The sequence below is a fragment of the Silurus meridionalis genome, chromosome 24, assembly GCF_014805685.1.
Source record: "Silurus meridionalis isolate SWU-2019-XX chromosome 24, ASM1480568v1, whole genome shotgun sequence".
In the NCBI taxonomy this organism is placed as follows: Eukaryota; Metazoa; Chordata; class Actinopteri; order Siluriformes; family Siluridae; genus Silurus; species Silurus meridionalis.
In genome coordinates, this window is record NC_060907.1 from 2,575,197 (window position 1) to 2,596,618 (window position 21,422).

General features: G+C 41.1%; 2 protein-coding genes across 3 annotated transcripts in view; one reads left to right on the forward strand and one right to left on the reverse strand.

Moving 5' to 3' along the window:
* LOC124378349 (mycbp associated protein) overlaps window positions 1-5,556 on the reverse strand; it is a 23,481-nt gene extending 17,925 nt beyond the window's left edge. Inside the window, exons 1-3 of one of the 2 annotated variants that reach the window (XM_046837966.1) lie at window positions 5,028-5,556; window positions 1,828-1,943; window positions 1-55 (exon numbers count right to left, since the gene is read on the reverse strand). The exon at window positions 1-55 is cut by the window's left edge and continues 108 nt beyond it. In XM_046837966.1, the coding sequence (XP_046693922.1) occupies window positions 1-55; window positions 1,828-1,943; window positions 5,028-5,097 (241 nt within the window). In that variant the 5' untranslated portion in view covers window positions 5,098-5,556. Of the gene's footprint in view, window positions 56-1,827; window positions 1,944-2,723; window positions 2,802-5,027 lie in introns of those variants that run through there. The other variant, XM_046837965.1, reaches the window with a different exon arrangement.
* A 2,917-nt stretch (window positions 5,557-8,473) lies between these two features.
* On the forward strand, window positions 8,474-11,078 carry si:dkey-27j5.5 (GTP-binding protein Rhes). Its single transcript, XM_046838091.1, has 2 exons — window positions 8,474-9,196; window positions 10,383-11,078. The coding sequence occupies exons 1-2, from the start codon at window positions 8,665-8,667 to the stop codon at window positions 10,913-10,915; spliced, it is 1,065 nt and encodes a 354-aa protein (XP_046694047.1). The 5' UTR covers window positions 8,474-8,664; the 3' UTR covers window positions 10,916-11,078.
* Window positions 11,079-21,422: the final 10,344 nt, after the last annotated feature.

The window sequence follows — 21,422 nt, forward strand, 5'->3', positions numbered from 1 at the left end:
CACGACTCATGGCTCGAGGCTTTTGGGAGTCTTTCGGGGGTTGAGGGGGTCGCAGCTGTGTGTATTAACATGATAGAACCCTCATTAATGTCCACTTGGTGTCTGATAACGGCATCTTGACAACGTTAAACGTTATGTGTCCTTAAAGAAGTCCTTCAAAATTCCATACATTTCCAGACCCAAACATGCAGAGATTTTTAAAGACCAAATTTAACATCTGAAATAAGGATCTTAAATACCAACAATAATAACATGCGTGACGTTACAACCTCTGCTGTATGTCAGAGTCAAAATCTCTGATGAACTAAACTTATTAACAAAAATGGCTTTTGGCCACGTTCGCACCAAAATGTTTTTTTGCTTTAAAAACGTATATTTTTCTCTCCGGTTTGGCCTTCTGTCCACGCTAAGACGGCGTTTTTAATCAACGGGAAAAAAAAGTAGACTTTTGCAAAACACCTTCGAAAGTGGATCCTTCTGAAAACGGAGGCTTTTCGAAAACGATGATGATTTCAAAAAGCTGCAAATAAAATAAACGGCAGGCGAAAAAAAAAAAAAAAAAAAGCGTGTACATACAAATTTATAAAAACAAAAATTCACTTTAAAAATTCATTCTCCTGAGTCCAGTGTGCATCATGTAGACTCGTGATGGTCGATGACTAGCTCGCGGCGGCTCTCCTCCGTTTAGAATTTCACTTTGAGGACAGGTTTCTTCGTATCTGCGAGTTCGGAAAGTGGAAAGCGTCTCTACTTATTAAATACTCAGTGTCCCTTAAAGAAAGAACTTCTAATATCAACTAGTGTATAAAAGACACCAGTTACAGAATCACCCTCTTCCATTCAAACCTCTCCACCACCAGGGGGCCAAAGAGCTGTCAAAGGGACCACACTGTAGACCTGCACAAGGCTGAAATGGGCTTCAAGACCATCAGATTGTTGTCTTGGCCGTATGTTCTGGCTGAGACCAGAAGGTTCTCATCCAAGATTCTACAGGTCATGGCCTTGTTCACATAGTGGTGCCTTCCTGTACCCTTAGCAGAGAAACAGCCCCAAAGCAGAATGCTTCCTTCTCCATGTTTGACTGTGGTGATGGTGTTCTTGGGTCATATTCTGCATTTCTCTGCCTCCGAATACGGCGAGTCAAGTTGATGCCAAAGAGCTCGTTTTTGGTCTCATCTGACCACATCACATTCTCTCAAACCTTCTCAGAATCATTCAGGTGTTCTAGGCAAACTTCAGACGGGTCTGTTCATGTGCAGTGTTACCAATGGTTTTCTTGGTGACTGTAGTCCCTGCTTCCTTGAGATTATTAACAAGCTCCACCCATGTAATTCTGGGCTGATCCCTCACATTTCTCAGAATCATCCTCACCCCATGAGATAAGATTCTGCACACAGCTCCAGAGTGAGGGCGATTGACTTATATTGTATCTCTTCCATTTTCGAATTATCGTACCAACAGTGGTCTGTTTCTCACCAAGCTTCTTGCTGGTGGTCTTGTAGCTCATTCCAGCCTTGTGCAGGTCTACAGTCTTGAGGTCTAAAGAAGAGGTTGATTCTGTGACTGGTGTCTTTTATACACATAATGAATTAATATCAGGAGTTCTTTCCTAAAGGTACAGGACTAATTTGGGTATGTGGGAGTTGGTTTTTATTTAATTAATAATATATAATAATTGATACGATTTTTCCGTTTTTTCCTTTTCTATGCTTTCTCTGTTCAAATAAAGCTACCATAAAAATTCTAGACTGTTCATTTCTTTGTAAAGGGGGGATCAAATCATTATTTAGACCAATGTTTATATATAAAATTTTCCTCTCGCCATACCTTCTCTAGATGTTCGGGTCTGATGCTCAGAGCCAGGAGGTCCTCTCTATTCATGGTGGCACTCATCCCCTGCTCCACATTCAGACGTTCCTCTGACACCTTCCCTTGCTTTTTATCTGAGCCACAAACAAAGAAAAAAGAAAAAGAACATACATTATATATAATGTATGTAATAGGTACCTTTATCTATTAGGGGTCCACGGTTTCTGTACTCCCTGTTTCAGTACAAGAGACTTGTCCTGAAGTTCTTACAACATGTTCACTTTCTTTTGTTTCCTTTACTTTGCATTCTTTTCTGAAGAATGAAGGCCGATGCTCCAATGATGAAGGTTACAGACCCGATTGTGTTGAAAGACACATTCAGACAGCGATTTGAATCTGTTTCTTAGAGATGTGTCAAAGCGACACGAGTCATAAGTCACGTCTCTGAGCCGATCGTGTGGAATATCGCACCATCGCACCATCGGACCGGTTGATTATGATTATCATTACAACCATCGTTCCACCACATGATTGTTAAATTATGCATTCTGATTGGCCAGGAGGTGTTGACTGGTTTCCAGTTGGTCCATAATGCAGGTTTGTATTAATGCACTCGTTCCATCTTATTTCCATAGCAACCGCTCGATTAACGATCGAAAGATCGTACGGGAGAGTTGACGAGGTATATGGACCTGACATCAGCACCATCATAACAAGTTCTCCAAGACCAAGTTATGACCAAACACTTGACCTCATGATCCAGAGAAAAGACGAGCGAGACAGTGACGACCCTGTTACATACATCCATACACGTACGCAATAACTCACACACTGACCTCCTTCCATAACCTCGTATATCGCTCTTTACAATGCAGCTCTTATTAGTTAATAGATAAAATATCTCCGCCCCTCACTTTCTCTTTCAGGGGGGTTTTTGTCTCTCTCTTTCAGTACTGCTGGTTGGAAAGGAACAGTAGGAACGTCCCACATGTTCAGACAAAAGATGACCCAGAGAGAAATGACATACAGAAAGAGAGAGAGAAAGAGAAAGAGAGAGAAAAAGAAAAAGTGTGTGAGAGAGAGAGAGAGAGAGAGAGAGAGGAGGTACACCTGGTTCTCATTAAGCCTCCTGGAGCTGAAGATCTGGGTTAGTGAATCTTACACACTGATTTGTGTGTGTCACCAACTGTTCCCACACAATCAGTGCTTGTAAGCACACACACACACACACACACACACACACACACACACACACACACACACACACACACAAACATATGCAATCAGAGCGTCGTCCATGGAGCAAACTATAGTGTTACTGGGTCACCAAGACACACACACACACAAACATACACACACTCACACACACACACACACACACACACAAGCACAAGTATATTACCACAAACACAAGTATATAAACACATACACAAACATGTACACACATACAAATATACACAAACACACACACACACACACACACACACACACACAGAGCGTCGTCCATGTAAGAAAATAAAGTGTTACTGGGGTCACTAAGACACACACATTCACACATAAACTCACACACACACACACACACACACACACACACACACACACACACACACACACATTACACACAAGCACAAGCATATTACCACAAACACAAGCATATACACACATACACAAACATGTACACGCATACAAATATACACAGACACACACACACACACACACACACACACACACACACACACACACACACACACACACAGAGCATCGTCCATGGAACAAAAAGTGTTACTGGGGTCACTAAGACGCACACACATTCACACAGAGACACACATACTCACACACACGCACACACACACACACACACACACACTATGGTGTCTCACATAAGACCATTGTCCATTAAGCAAAAGTGTTACTGGGTCTCACACACACACACACACACACACACACACACACACACACACACACACACACACAGGGAGGTGTAATAGGTCAGTACAGCAGGCAGGCCAGTGTCTGTATTCAGCAGCTTTTTCACACTTAATGGGTTTTTTGGCCGTTTACGGTTACACAGTTCATTCTCTTTTGAACAGATTTGCTGTGATGAAGTTGTGGAGGTCAGGAGAACTCACACACCTCTGTATTACAAAATCACTAACGCAACATGTTCCATCTACTATGTTTCCTTCATTCCAACAAATGCGCTCTCCACCTTCATGAACACCAAACTCCACCTCTGAACCTGCCAGAGAACCTCACCTGGTTTCGCAATACTAAGCAAATGCAGCATGTGTCCTTCCTGAGAAGTCTACAAAAGGTTCCTCACACACACACTCCAGGCCGTGTGGTGGAATGTATATGATGAATACAGTGATTTAAAAAAAGATGTTTTGAGATCCAAAAAGCGTAGAAGAAAACATTCAAATGAGCACCAGAAGGAAATAAACAGCACCAGGAGTCAACATCTTCATCCCGAGCAGAGACGACATCCAGATTAACGTAATGAAAAGTTCAGATATTCGGCACTCAGTGCTGGGAAGTGACCCCGGTGTAAAGGTGGTAATTCAGGGAAATGTGTGAGAGCTTTTAGTGCACATAGTTATTGCCACATAGTGCACTAACATCCTGTAACACCTCACACCGAGCTCTGTGTAGTGTTATACAATCACTCCATCATCATCATCATCATCATCATCATCTCTCTCTCTCTCTCTCTCTCTCTCTCTCTCACACACACACACACACACACACACACGTATATATCTTTAAGTTTATTACTCTGAAATGAGTGAAAGCAGCAGATGTACTTGTCAGTTTGCAAAATACAAATATTTGCACTTCTGTTTGATGTGTTCCTGCATACAAAAACAATAACATTCTATCTATCTATCTATCTATCTATCTATCTATCTATCTATCTATCTATCTATCTATCTATCTATCTGTCTGTCTGTCTAGCTAATTCGTTAATATTTATTAAATTTAACAGACAGACAGACAGACAGACAGACAGACAGACAGACAGACAGACAGACAGACAGATAGATAGATAGATAGATAGATAGATAGATAGATAGATCTGTTTCTCTCTCTATTTATTAATAGAAACCTGCACCACTGTCGAACTTATGAACGCTTTCTGACCAATCAGGATGCAGAACACAACAGGGGCGTGGTTCCGCGGTAAACAGATCTCTGCTAAACCCATGGGAGATTCCTACCAGGTGGAGATATCTCCGGAGCTCTGCTGTCTCTGTGAGATGCTCGACTCGCTCTCCTGACTCCTGCCATGTACTCTATCGGGCTTCTTCTCTACACGGGGTCGAAACAGCTGGAAATCAGCAGCTGGAGGAACCTCTGGCTGAAACGCTGTCGCGGAGAAGTTGTGTTGTTAAAGCTGAAGCGGTTCACCGAATCCGCTGAGTAACTGATCTGGGGCACTGTGTAGGAGTGAAGCCGCACTGAAACACGCCCTGAATACTGCACCGGTGTACGAGTCCAAATCCGAATAGGACCGTCTTCAACAGGGGACACGGTGTCTGCGCGTGTTGAGGTTGCCATGGCAACGGACGCACATGTGTGATTACTTCCGGGTTTGGAACACAGTTTTAAACTCACGCTCGCGCACACACGCTGAAAGTGTTTATAAACTATTATAATTATTATTAAAGTAAACGGAGCCTCATCCTGTTATTTAAAGACGGATTATTATTTTTATAGCCCAAAACAAACTTCAGAAATAATAAAGAAATAATAAATAAAGTCTAGAACATTGTTTATTCTTCCCCAAACATACCTGAACTGTATATCATCATTTCCGGTGATCATTTTCATATCCGCCTTGTTCATACTTACTATTCTCACTTTTAGTAGTTTAGTAGTTTAGTGGTTTAGTAGTTTAGTAGTTTCTCTCTTTTACTTTCACTGGTGATTTGGTTCTGTAAGGAATATTTATGATTTTAAATGCAATATATATTTAAATATAATCTCTATTACTGTATCTATAATCTATACTGCTTCAGTAGGAGGAGATTTACATTTTTACTGTACAGAATAGGAATTATATATATATATGTAAATGTTAATGTATAATATTGAATGTAATTTAATTATACTTATGTAATATTCTATAATATATATAGCATTGAATAAGATACATTATTTTACATTATCACAACTTTTCATATGTCACAGTTACTTAATCATCATCCTCATCATCATCATCCTCATCATCATCATCATCATAGTACGAGTGCAGAGGAAATGAAATGCTGTTGAAATTCAGCCCATTTGTGCACCAAGCAACAGTTCATATAACAGTGTAGAGTCAAAGATCAACTGTGTGCTGTAATACAGTTAAATAAACAAATTAATAAATAAATAAATAAATCCGAGTGATGGTGCAGGAGGGTGATGTTGAGATATGGTTGAGGTTGAGGGTGAGGGTTAAGTGCAATGAGATTGGGGTCAAGGTAAAGGGTAAACATGAGGTTGGGGTGAGGTTGAGTTTGGGGTTGAGATTGGAGTGAGGTTAAGGTGAGTTTGAGATTGGGGTGAGGTTAAATTGAGATTGAGATTGGGGTGAGGTTGGGTTTGGGGTTGAGATTGGAGTGAGGTTAAAGTGAGATTGAGATTGGGGTGAGGTTAAATTGAGATTGAGGTTAAGATTGGGGTGAGGTTGAGGTGAGTTTGAGGTTGAGATTGGGGTGAGATTGGGGTGAGGTTATGGTGAGATTAGGGTGAGGTTAAAGTGATATTGAGGTGAGGTTAAGGTGAGATTGGGGTGAGGTTAAGGTGAGATTGAGGTGAGGTTAAGGTGAGATTGGGGTGAGGTTAAGGTGAGTTTAAGGTTGAGATTGGGGTGAGGTTAAGGTGAGATTGAGGTGAGGTTGATGTGAGGTTAAGGTGAGATTGGGGTTAGGTTAAGGTGAGTTTGAGGTTGGGATTGGGGTGAGGTCAAGGTGAGATTAAGTTTGAGATTGGGGTGAGGTTAAAGTGAGATTGGAGTGAGGGTGGGGTTGAGATTAGTTTGAGCCTGATTTGAGGTTGATGTGAGGTTGAGATAAAGTGAGGGTGAGGCCAGGAGTAGGTGCAAATATGAGAGGAATGGTCTGATATGAAGCTGTAAAGTATTTAGAAGTCAGTGTTGGAGGGATTTGTAAGAATATTGTCTACAACACAGCAGGAAAAGTTCACCATTACATGAGGAGCAGGATGATCTTTCTTTATCCTCCTCAGAAGCTGCATTTGCTGCTATGTGTTTATTTCTTTCCAAGAGCGTGGAGGTTTTAGAGGTTCCTGGAAAGCACAGAGGTGATGTCTACACCCAGGAATGTCAAATTAGGACTATTTGATTTATTGTTTGATTTGATGATTTGAATGAGACACTGAGACAGGAGGCAGTGCACCGACATTTCACCACCAGAGTCTCAGCTCTCAATCAGGGAGATACGTATAAAAATAAATCCTATAATCCTGCAGAAGGAAAGTGTCCTGGGTGTGAAGTGTCATTTTAGAAAGTGCATAAAGAGATGAACAGACACAGCAGGTAAAACGTCATGTTCCACTGCAAGAACACACAACACACACACACACACACTGCCACATGATAGTACCTTGTTCTCTGGCTGTATGCTGAGTGATTTGATACAAAATTGTACCTGTTGTTGATCAGATGTTTTCTTATCTCCTGCAGCATTTCTTTCACTCAGTCCATTCCTACGTGACTGAACATGGCGTTCATGAAAATGTCAAATGTCAGAAACTCAGAAACATCTGATGGGCATCAATATACACTTTATAGACAAAATGATTAGGACACCTGGCCTTTCCTGCTATATGAGGTTCTCCTCCAAACTGTTATCACAAAGCTGGAGGCACAGTTGTACAGGACGGGTTAGGGTTAGGGTCCTGTTCCAGCATGGCAGTGAACCCTGTGCACAAAGCGAGCTTCATGAAGATATTCCTTTACACAACCAGTGCATCATTTGCACGTCCAAGTTCCCAAGCCAAGAGGAGCTCCAGAATCATCTGGACACGAACCACTTCGAGGACAAGTTCTTTCAGTGCTTTCACCGGCATGGCAGAGTGCAAGAAGCATGTGAGAAAGATCTTGAGTGGCCTCCTATAGAGCTCCAAACCCAACTAAACAGTTTTAGGATGAATGTGAATGCTGACTGCACCCCAGGGTTCCTCACATCACCTACATCACTACCTGAATTTACCAACAACCTTGTGGGTGATGAACACAAATGTCCACAAGCTCACTCCAAAATCTAGTGGAAGATCTTCTCAGAAGATTGGAGAAAATTATAAGGGCAAAGTAGGACTAAATCTGGACTAAATAACCAGGTGTCTGCAAACTTTTGGCAATAACAGGAACAACTAGAACATCTCTCTTACCTGAGATGAAGAGTAGCAAAGACAAAAAATCAATATACACTTAGAGAGTAGTTATGATGGCAGCAGAAGGCTGGGCCCTGATATAAGGTTATGTGTGTGTGTGTGTGTGTGTGTGTGTGTGTGTGTGTGTGTGTTTGGATGATAGCATATATTCAGGCTTATATTTATCTCCTTAATACTAATACTAATTAATACTAATTATCATCATCATGTCTGCAACCAGCTCTCCTCCTCCTGCATGTTCTCTTCTCCTCCTGCATGGAGTGAAATTTCAGAAGGTTGGACCAGTTTGAAAGTCCAGTTTTGAAGCAGTCGCTCCTGCATACAGGCTGCTTGGGTATATAAGGCGGGTTGAAGAGGCGCACTGAACATCTGAGCATCTAACTCTCCACCTGACACACACTCACACACTGTGATCCGAGTCGATCACTTTACCTCCACTGATCATCTCCACTGATGTCCCCGGCACTGACCGACACGAAGCCAAAGGACATTCAGAGCTCCACGGTGCCGCGCATGCAGCCCGGACGCGCGCCTGCCTTCCACCCGAGCTCCTCTAACACCTTCCTGACCGGCCTGGGGCTTGGAGGACTCGGAGTGCTCGGGGTAGCGGCCACCATCTCCAAAGCGGGACTCGGAGTGCAGAGGCTGGCGGCGTCACAGCTCATCAAGCGGCGCGAGAAGAAGGCGAGAGCGGACGAGGAGCGGAGCCAGACGGCGGCGGTGCTGCGCGCACGGGAGGCGCTGAGCGCCGGGCCGAAGCCGCAGAACTGCAGGAGGATGGTGGTGCTCGGAGCGCCGCGCGTCGGCAAGACTGCCATCCTCAAGCGGTTCCTGAGGGACGGCTTCGATGAGCAGTACGAGCCCACGAGGGAGGACTTTCACCGCAAAGTCTACAGCATCCGCGGGGAGACCTACCAGGTGGACATCCTGGATGCGAGCGGGGAGAGGGACTTTCCTGCCAAGCGCAGACTCTCCATCCTCACCGGTACGTGTTTTTACACACACACACACACACACACACATACACATACACACACCTAGAATTTTCCTACAAGTTTTAGAATTATAGGAAATTGTCAAAATATGTTCCTGGTCTCTTCTGCATAGGAATTATTATTATTGCAAATATTTTTTGCAAACATCAAACAGATCAAAGATATCAAATGTGTGCATATTAATCTATGCAAATTCTAAATTCAAATGTTTAGCTTTTTAGTTTAAAAAATGTGGATTGAACATCTGGATTTGTGGAAATTCTTTTGCAGAAAAATCAAAATTTGATTGCAAAACTAATTTAATTAAATTTCCATTAAGAAAAATATATGAATTAATATGTATAAATGTTTATGCATAAATGTGGCTTGATAAATAGAAAACTCATGTAACAGGTGTATCCAAAAAAATGTACACACACATTTTCCACATGCACGAGTTGATTCCTAATAAAAACCCAGCCAGACTTTGTTTCCCGCGTTTTACGCAGTTTTTCCTGAAGAATGATCACTAATAATCACTGGATTGTGTTGAGTTGAAGCGGAAATTTTCACTTCAATTGCAGGTGGAAAATCTCAACTCGAAAGATCTATTTTTACTATAAGAAACAAAATAAACAAACACGTTTTATTCCTGACACCTGAGCATTTCTCCATATCTCTAAGACATCTTAGGTTTTCAGGGTGTCAGGTGACGTTCACATGCTGAGCGAACATTTTAAACCACAAAAATGCATCGATCATCATATTTGAACTCTTTCTAGCCACCATCCTCAGATTTCTGTGAACCTTCACTTGAAATCGTAGCTTGAAAATCTGGTTCTGTGATCATCTAAGAAGAACATGCTGATATAAACAACCAAGTCCACATGGAAAAAAAAATCTTAATGCTTTCCACTATGCACTAAAGTCCATCCTCAATGTGTTGATGTACATCAATAAACCATCACTGATCCAAAAATACCAGTGTAGAACCTTCTCGTAATCTGAAGGCTCTCTGACGTGTTCAGTGGACACCAAAATGTGATCTACAACCTACCAAAGATGTTTTATTGTCCACATAGGGAACAAATAACCAGTACAGACCCACACCAGTAGTTTCCATTCAATTACTGACACGGATCAGATTTCCTTTTTTTGAGATCGGATCGCTGATGGTGTTTATGTTTATTCCTGCAGGAGATATCTTCTTGCTGGTGTTCAGCGTGGACGACCGCGGCTCGTTTGACGAAGTGTGCGCTCTGCGCTCTGAGATCTCCTCCGCCAAGGCGGCGCTGTTGCGCTCTAAGGCTCGAGGGAGCAGCGTTCCGCTGGTGGTGTGCGCGAACAAGGTGGACCTGCCCGTCGAGCAGCATGCGGTGTCGCGTACGGAGGCCCTGCTCGCCTTCGCAGAGGGCTGCGCGCTCTACGAGACGTCTGCTAAAGAGAGCAGGAACCTGGAGGAGGTGTTCGCGGCACTGGCGGAGAGAGGAGGGCTCCCAGTCGAGACCGGACCGTCCCGGCACCGCAAGCTGTCCATCCGCTCGTACCACAACATCCTGCGCGTGGCGCGTCAGCGCGGTGGGGACGCGGCGTGCGGGGCGGTTCACCCGCTCGCACGCAGACCGAGCTTCGGGACGGACTTACAGCTCGCCCTCGCCTCACGTGAGGAGCAAACACACAGCATGAAGCTCAGAAAAGTGGGGACACATCCGGCCTGCCCCATCCAGTGACCTCGATTTACCCCTTCATCCTATTCATAACCTTCCATTATACGCTAAAGTGGACTGTTCAACTCTCATGATCATCCATCCGTCCATCCATCCATCCATTCATCCATCCATCCCTATCCATCCATCCCTGTCCATCCATCCATCCATCCCCCAATCATCCTTCTATTTATTTCTCTCTATATTATAATGTATATATAAATCTGTATATTTGAAATGAACAAATATTTATAATAAACTGTTTGATATAAAAAAATTCTGATGCCATTTTATACCTGTTCCTTTGTGTGTGTGTGTGTGTGTGTGTGTGTGTGTGTGTGTGTGTGTGTGTGTGTGTGTGTGTGTGTTTTTGATGTGACATATCTGTGATACAGGCAGAGAGAGATGTCGTGACTCATATTTACTACAAACGAGAGTGTAAGCCGCCTTCACAATATGATCAAGGCTGAATAATTTTGCTCGCACACACACACACACACACACACACACACACACACACACACACACACACACACACACACGTCTCACACTGAACATAACGCAGAGGAGATGTGTGAAAATGAACGGTGTGTGTTTGTGTGCACATTAAATGTACGGAATTGTTGATTAAAAGAGTGTGAATATGATGAACAATGATTTTTTTGTATTATTTGGGACTATTTCCGCATTTAAAGCAGGTGTTTCAAGACTTTACTGTTTATATATTTTTATTTACAGCAAATGATACATCATAACACTTCTGATAATGGACTCAGACCCAATATGTTATATTTCCTGATTCAGTGTTTTCCACGCTATACTTATTATACCACTGATAAATTGCTGCAAAAGAAATAATAATAATAATAATAATAATAATATTACACAATTTAAAAATGTAGCATTTATCATAATGCACAGAAATCATAAGGCAACATAGAAGGCAGGAGGGAGCGGCATGGTGTGTAATGATGGTGTGTAATGATGGTGTGTAACAGTGTTTAACAACATTGTGTAATGATGGATGGAGGATTCGATGCTTACAGAGGCATCTAAAACATTTCACCTCGATGCTCAGGTCTGGATGAAGCTCTGATCTAGCCATGTGATCAGACGCTGTGCCTTTTCTTCATGCTGGATCAAGTTTTTTTTTTAAACCAAACAGCCTCAAGAACAGATGGATTTAGATTAATAATAATAATAGTAATTAATATAAACAGTCTGATGCAATAGTTTTGAATTCAAGTCTTCATCAGTAAGAACTGATGCAGAACTTCAACAGTGAAGGAGCTGAAATGAAGGAACATTTGGTGTTGAGGATGAGGATGAGGTTCCCTTTGGAGTCTGGTTCATGGCAGGGTTTCTTCCTGAAAGTATCTCAGGGAGTTTTTCCCCCTCACCACGGCTTGTTCACTAGAGATAACCAGGGACTAATTTATTAAAAGCTGCCTTGGGACAATGTCCATTGTTAAACATGCTATAGAAATAAAACTAAATACAATTTTATAGAAATGAATTGGATGAAATGTATTATTATTATTTTTTTTATTACATTGAACTGAACTACATTAAACTGGAATAGATTAAATTAAAATAAAAACAATTAAATGAGATTGAATTGAATTGAATTATACTGAATTGGATTAAATTGAATTGAATTGGATTGGATGATTTTTATTAAATTGAATTAAGTGTAACTAGATTGAATTGGATTGAATTTGATTGATTGCACTGAATTAGATTGGATTGGATTGAATTGGATTGAAATTTATTAAACTGAATTAAATGTTATTAGATTGGATTGGATTGATTGCATTAAATTGGATTGGATTAAATTGAATTGAATTTGATTGATTGGACTAAATTGGATTGAATTGAATTTTATTGATTTGGATTGATATTTATTAAACTAAATTAAATGTAACTAGATTGGATTGGATTGAATTGAATTGAATTTGATTGATCGGACTGAATTGAATTGGATTGGATTTAATTGAATTGAATTTGATTGATTGGACTAAATTGGATTGGACTGAATTTGATTGATTGGACTGAATTGAATTGGATTGGATTTAATTGAATTGAATTTGATTGATTGGACTGAATTGGATTGGACTGAATTTGAGTAATTGGACTGAATTGGACTGAATTGGATTGGATTGGATTGAATGGATTGGATTGGATTGAATTCACACCACTATCACAGGGTAAAGATTTAATTTCTTTTTAAAAGGCAACTGAACAGTGATTGGAATTCCTTCAGGAGCTGGTGGAAATGTAATTAAAATCGTCTGTGTAGTATGTGTGTGTGTGTGTGTGTCTGTGTGTGTGTGTGTGTGTGTGTGTGTGTGTGTGTGTGTGTGTGTGTGTGTGCGTGTGCGTGTGTGTGTGTGGTATGTGTGTGAAGGCAACCGGCCTTGATTGCATTGCTGTTCTGCAATCCTGAGCCGTCTGAGTAGAACAGAATTAATAAGAGAAGCGTGTACAGTCACAGCGAGTCTCCAGAGTCGTGTATAAGGAACCAGAACAAACGCTTCTCTTTGTGTTTCTTCACGTATCACACACACCACATGAGCAAGAGACACACGGGGGTTTAAAGGGTCTGTGCTTGAAAAAAAGCTGCACTAATCCGGATACATTTCAAACCAGCATTTTGTTCCACACTTTCGTTTTCCATCGTTTCCCAAAAGTGAGCCTCCTTTTACACTCAGTCCACACTGCGTTCTTAAATGTATCCAGTGTTTTTAAAAAATCTACGTTTTTGTTGACCAAAAAATGCCATCTCGTTGCGGAGGGACGGCCAAACCGGAAGAAAATCCAAACCGTATTAGTGTTTACACGGCCTCAAACATATACCTCGGATTAATATCGAAAGGAATCGCGATTTCCCATGATTTTAAACGTCTGTCGTGATTATGTGACTCAGTTTTTAAATAACGTGGAGGACGAATTGTTAAGGAGAAGCGATCTGGACATATCACACCGTCACACCATCATCCATCACGCCATCACACCATCGTCCCACACTGCTGCAGACGAGTAGAAAGACGACTCACAGCTCCGAGACAGGAGCATCTGAGGAACGTCCGGCACTTTCATGTTACGAGTGGGCTCTTATTTAAGAGATGACACAGTTACTGCTTTCGTGATATACTATATATACCTTATATATACATATATACACACACACACACACACACACACATGACGTCATACATTTAAACAAGGAATACACAGGGAGGAGAATCCTGAGCAATGTGGAGGTGTGATGAAGTTTCCAGTGTTCATCATTTTCATTAGTCATATATATATAGTCATGTCGAGCATCAACAGCATGAACTTCTTCAGCAGTTTGAGCTACAGGAACTCGTCTGTTGGATCGGAACTACTAGGACCAGCCTTCACTTCTCACGTGCATCAAGGATCCTCGTCCCCCACGACCCTGTCGCCAGTTCACCACTGTTCCTTCCTTGTACCACTTTTTATAGATACTGACCACTGCAGACCAGGAACATCTCACAAGAGCTGCAGTTTTGGAGATGCTCTGACCCAGTCGTCTGACCAATTTCTCGCCCAAAACCTTACGCTCGTCCATTTATCCTGCTTCCAACACGTCATTTTTGAGGACAAAATGTTCACCTGCTGCCTAATGAATAAATCCACCCACTAACGGTGCCATGATGAAGAGATCATCAGTGTTCTTCACTTCACCGCTTATTATGTTATAATGTCATGTCTGGTCGGAGTATGCACTATATAGAAAAAAGAATTTGGGACGCATAAATTTCCCAGTCATATGTGGTTCTTCCTCAAACTGTTGGAGAAGTTGGAGGAGCAAAATTGTATCAAACCTGTGGTTTAGAGTTGAAGATCTCCTGCTTTAAAGCTCTGACCTTCTACACAACCATGACCAGTGTTTCCAGTTACATTTGCAATGTGTGTGTTTATTTCTTGCCTACTTGGTCTATGTTCCTGTAGGTTGGTGACTAAGTGCTCTGGTGTACAGTCCCAGTTTTTCCTTTTGCAAATTTATGAGAAAATCCTTCGATTGTTGCTGCCACCAATGAAACCCTGACTCGCCTCTTTTGTAGTACATTGTATATGTATCACAGGCTTCAATCTACTAATGTGTTCCTCACGTGTAAGTGTGTTCTTTTCACCTTACAGCCCAATCACTCACGGGTATCAGTCTGAGAGGCAGCATGAATTCAAGCTACAAAAAAAGACGGCTTTATCTTACGCTTCCTGTCTGGGAGACACGGCACTGTATGAACGAGGTCTGGATTTGAAAACGTTTTTATAATCGGACGATTGAGCAGTGCATCATCAAGGTCAAAAATGAGTGTTCAGAGTCAGCTTTTTATTTTTGAGACTGTTAGAGTTTAAGTTGATGTGCTAGAGAAAAGAAAACAGTGGTGAGGTAAAATTCCTGCCGGCTCAGCGATATCCTGCAAAAACTGAGGTAAAGATGTGGAGGGGTAGCATCCAGTTTTAGGGGCTAATTTTTTTGAGGGTGGTGATGGTGATCTCTATTAGAGTTATTGATGGAAAGAACTGCCCAGGTAAAGAAAAGCTGGTAAAAAAAAGGGTCATTGATTCAGGATGCAAGATTGCTGGAAATCAGCAGGACTCTTGAGTTCTTGTGTTTTCTCGGATCGGGATCTGAGTGCCATGGAATGATGATGATGATGATGATGGAGAACTTGTTCTGGATTCTGTCTCACAGTTTGGGTCACTTCACACTTTTTCATGAGCAGGTGGGAATGCTGATACAAATAGTCTCACACACACACACACACACACACACACACACACTTGCCACTTTGTGCAAAATGATAACCATGGCAACAACGTGTTCCATAAAGCAGAAAAAAAAATACTAAATTTCGACTGTAGCATCAGTTCAATCGAATGTGAAATACGTAGGTTGCTGATTCTGGTGGATGAAGTACACAAACCATGTATTTGAGATAAAGTCATATATTTTACTCCAGTAACAGTAAAAGTGTCCCTTTAAACTTTCACTTGAGTAAAAGTACAAAAGTTTTTGCCTTCATATGAACTTAAATATCCAAAGTAGTGATTTATTATAACTCTAATGATCCTATGATTATTTTTATCACAAGATTCTTTACTTAATCACCTCAGTTTCTGTGTAAAGACTTGAATGTGACTCTCAGCACACTGATCTATTAATAGAATGATATTAATGACTCAAACACTGATTGATTTCTATTACAATGATCATGAACCCAAAACCTTCTTTTCAACTACTTTAAAAAAACGTGTAAATGAGGTCACGTGTGTGGTGGTGAGTTCGAGTCTGGAGTTTCTTCATCATTTATTCCTCTCTAAATGTTCTGCTTGATGTTGAACTGATGCTGAACTGTATGTTGGTGATCAGTAGATACACCGAGCGTCGATCAGAACACGTGTAAAACAGAGCGTGCGCTCAACCCTGATTGGTGACTCGCTGCGTGTTTCACCGGGTAAGTTTTTATCCTCGTAAATAAAAAGAGACGACTGATTTCGCTAAATGTAGTCGAGTAAAAAGTCAAATATTTCACATGGAAATGTAGTAAAGTGTATTAGCATAGAAGGGTAAAAGTTCTGACATGTTCCTACAGGATCTCTGTAAGACACGTGTCCTCAGAAGAGCAAAAAACAAAGAGGATTTGATCTTAATACACAAAACCTCTATGCTGAAGCATGGAGTCTAATGTTACTTTATTTAGACATTACAGCCTTATATAAGGAGCAGAATCCATACCGCAGAGAAGACGAAATACCTGCAGCAGGATTCACACAAGAACATCTGACCTTTAGTCTGTGTGGGAAAAATCTTCATGCAGAGTGAAATGAAAGAACTGGAGGACATTGTGGGAGAAAAAAGTATGTGTTTTGACAGAACTTACACAGATATTTTCTACAGAGAGCACAAGGAGGTAAAGAGATCAGAGAGTTCACTAATAAACGCTGGTAAACACACACAGTGTGGGGTTCAGACGCAGCAAGATTAGAAGGTAAAATAAAGAAAATGCCATAGAGTAAGTAGTGTTTCAATACAGGATACGGCAAGAGTGCTGTGGAATATGTAGGTTATCTACATGCTCACATTTTGAGGTTATAAGGCCGTTTCAACATCGCTAATATATATTTTTATTATTTCTATCGCTTTATTTCTTCAGTTCAGAACTGCAAATACTGACTTCTAACTCATGGCCCCTTTCACAAACAGGTGTTTTTTGTGAGTTTTTTCCTGTTGTGTCTGCAGCAGGTAACAGCTCTAACTCTGCCATGTTAATCCGTATTCTATGTGACTCTCAGGAGGACACGCCTCGGCCTCAGTAGTGAAGTGATGCGTCATATTCGCGTAGCAGCAGCGGGGCCGTGAGAACGCGCTCGATGTTGTGGATTATAGATGTGTGTAATATCAGTCCATAAGCAGCTGCAAACATGAGGTTTATAATCGTGGGCGAACTTGGTGTAGACCAATGCAGCCAATCAACAGCAAAACAATACACCATCTGCTTTCATAAGCTCCTGTACGATCCACACTACAGCATACGTGACTCTTGAGGAAAGCGCTATAACCCACTAGTTCCTGATAGTTTTTACCTTTCAGATCATTTTCTTTCCAAAAACAGGAAAACTCACGCTAATTCTTTGTCCCTCCCATGTGTGTGTGTGTGTGTGTGTGTGTGTGTGTGTGTGTGTGTGTGTGTCTGGCGTTTGTTTTTGTCTTTACCACATGTCTTCGTGTTACTACGGTGATGCTGCTGGCATAGAAATGGATCTTGATCTTGCACACAAAAAAAAGCTCCATCGGTGGCCTTCACACACACACACACACACACACACACACACACACACACACACACACACACACACACACACAATGCCTGAAGTCACATCCAGTACTTTCAGACAGCACATGTTAGACACGAGTCACACTTTACAGCATGAGACACAAACAAACGAAAACCTTTTCATTACTATTTATGATGTCATTTATATCTCACAGCTCTGTCAAGTTCTGGACTGTGATTGGTCAGAGATTTGCGAATAGATAATAACTGATTAGTAGCCTTGTGAAAAATTAACAAATTGTGTGTGTGTGTGTGTGTGTGTGTGTGTGTGTGTGTGTGTGTGTGTGTGTGTGTGTGTGTGTGTGTGTGTGAGTTTTGTACAGTTCAGTTCTGTGTGTTGATGAACCGGATGGCTGAGGGAAAAATGTGGATGTGAAGCCCGAAAGCTTTGGAACCTCTTTTCTGATGGTAGGAGAGTGTAGAGTGTGTGTGAAGAGTGTGTGTGAGGGGTGTGTGAGGTCGTACACAACGCTGTTGGCTTTGTGGATGCAGCGTGCGTTGATCTTCCCTGTTGTCTTCACTACCATCTGTAGGATGTTGCAATCCAAAACGGTGCAGTTCCCAAACTGTTTAGGTGTTAATGAAACATCTATGGACGGATTCTCCAGTATCATAAAGGCCAGAAGTCAGGAGTAGAAGCTTCTAGAAGCTGCGCTTTAGTGTCAAAAACTTCGAAAGACAGGACGGTGAGAGAATGAGTGTTTATAACTGCTATAACATAAGCGCTAACATGTTTCTGGGATTTTCCACATTATCAGTTGTGACTCTAACCAGTGTATGATAATCTTGGAGAAATTTCTGTTGTAGTTTAGAAATAAAAATCTACAGCTACAGGTAGGTAGTGGTAACCTTTCACTATAACAGAACATACGGTGTGTGTGTGTGTGTGTGTGTGTGTGTGTGTGTGTGTGTGTGTGTGTGTTTATGTTATGACGGGGGTTTTCGCGTGTGAGTGTGTGTCTTATCTGTGGGTCAAATCAGACTCACGACTTGCACCTGTCCATCTAATTACACCTATTGTACAAGTGTGTGTGTGAGTGTGTGTGTGTGTGTGTGTGTGTGTGTGTGTGTGTGTGTGTGTGTGTGTTAGTTTCTCTGAGAAACTCCAACTATATAGTCATTTCTTTTGTTTGTTTGTTTATGTATTGAACTAAAATCTGCCTGTAGCTTCAGTTTCATGTCACAACAGTAAATAACCAATAACCATCTCATCATTATTTATTTATTTATTTATCCTTTATTTATGTACATGTATGAAGAAAGTAGTCTTCAGTTTTACCAAGTGATGTTAGAAAGCTGGGGTCAGAGCGTAGGGTCAGCCATGATGCAGCTTTGGGTTAAGGGCCTTGCTCAAGGGCCCCAGCGGTGGCAGCTTAGGGATACCGTGGCTTAAACCCCGACCTTCCGATCAGTAACCTAAAGCTTTAAATGATTAAATCTCTATTTACAATAATAAAAGAATGAAGACGAGACACTTCAAAAACTGGACACGACCCTGCAAAATAAAAACAATACTGACGCCAGGAAAAGATCTGATTGGCTGGAACACCAGCTGGCCGCCGCTGTTGGTGTCGTCATTGTTGTTGTTGTTGCAGGAAAGGAGAGAGAGATGATGAACAGGTGATGCAGAGGGGAGATAGAAACAGGTGGAAACCAAGCGGAATAGAGGTAGGAGAGAGAGACTTCTCACGCAAGGGCTAAGAGAGAGAGAGAGAGAGAGAGAGAGAGAGAGAGAGAGAGAGACTTCTCACGCAGAGAAATAGAGAGAGAGAGAGAAAGAGAGAGAGAGAGAGAGAGAGAGAGAGAGAGAGAGAGAGAGAGAGAGAGAGAGAGAGAGAGAGAGAGAGAGAGAGAGACTTCTCACGCAAGGGCTGCTGCTGCAGAGAAATAGAGAGAGAGAGAGAGAGAGAGAGAGAGAGAGAGAGAGAGAGAGAGAGAGACTTGACTTTTAAATGAATTTCATTATTGTAGTTATAGCAGAAGGGGACTGTACAAAAAACGTTGTTTAAAACAAGAGGACAAATTTATAAATTAAATAAATAAATACATAAGGTACATTTAAAAGTTCAGTTTAAACCACTGATCAGGTTCACATAGGAAATTGGGTTCACCCCATACATGATAAAAAAAACATTCACATTGTTTTAAGACATTAGAAGGCAAATTCTATAGTTAGTCTCTTCCTCATGAGGCTCTTCAGCACCAGGACAGGATCCTCGAATCCTCCCCTCTCCTCTACTTTACTCCTCCTAGTGACCCATATTGCTAAAAAGTTTAGTAAAACCACATTCCCTTTTTCAGTATTTTGGACCCCCAGCTTCCACTACGTTTAAAACGACACGTAAGTGTGGAGAGCAAGGTGACGGCTACATACGTCTCACCGTCATTGACCACTTTATTCACCAAACGACGACTGCTCTGTTCATCCTTGAGGCGGAGTTGATGTTTTCATGGCCCAAGTGCTCTCCTACAGCAAGGAGAACGTTTTCTACAGTAGCATTTATAGCTGGAATGAAAAAAAAGAAAATCAAGGAAAAAAGAAAACCAAGGGGGAAAAAAAGAGAAATGCGTAAGACAAAATCAGCAAATGCCCACACATACAGAAAGACAGATACAGAGAGAGACACTAGGGGGAGCCAAATTTTCACATTCACATTCGAACAGTGTGTTAATCATTAATAAAATGGAAAGAATCTAAAGGAGATTCCCAACAACCGGGCCATGGACTGGTACCAGACCATGAATTATTTGATACCAGGAGGCACAGAAAGATTAAAGATTTCTTAATTTTATATTTTATTTCCATTTTATTGACTTTTCCTTCAACCTCCAAGGTGTTTTATATAAAAAAAATATCACTTAGGCGGCTATGTCAATTTCCCAAATTCGCAGTTTTTATCTGTGCATCGATAAATTAAGACCACCAGCCAACTAGATTCTAAAATAGATACTGCATAAAAACAAACAAAAATAGCACCATGTAAAAATCACTGAACCTTATTACTAACAAAAACGAAAAAAAAAAAAAAAAAAATAACAACATTGAAGCATGAAATGTGCAAAATTAAATAAATATGAATGTATAAAATATAATTCAAAACTGCATTCAAACTGAAACAAAAAGTAACACTCGAAATAAATAAAAACAGTTACATCCAAAATGAATAATACTGTAATAATAATAAAAAAAGAGAAATTTCTAACAATCAGCATGTAGTGCGAGTGATTCGCCTCTAGAGGCCGCTTTCGTATTGCAGAACGAAACCTGGAAAAAATATTGATATGGATTTTTGCAGATAGCTGATAGTTCCAGCAAGCAAACAACATGAACAAAAAACAACACAGTGGATTAACGTTTATTATTAGATAAAAAAAAATACCAGTTTTTATGGCTGTATAATTTTATTTTGTTGTATTTATTCGCCACACCTTAAAGGCCGGTCCGTAAAAATATTGTCCGACATTAATCCGGTCCGTGGCGCAAAAAAGGTTGGGGACCACTGCAATAGGGGGTTCTTCTGATCCACACCTGTTCAGAATAATTTTGGGGCTCAGGGGTCTTGCTTGAAACTGGTCTGTGGTGCAAAATAAGTTTGAGGAGCACTGCTCTAAAAAACGATTAATCTAAAACAGTTGTATAAATGACTGATTCCACTGTAACA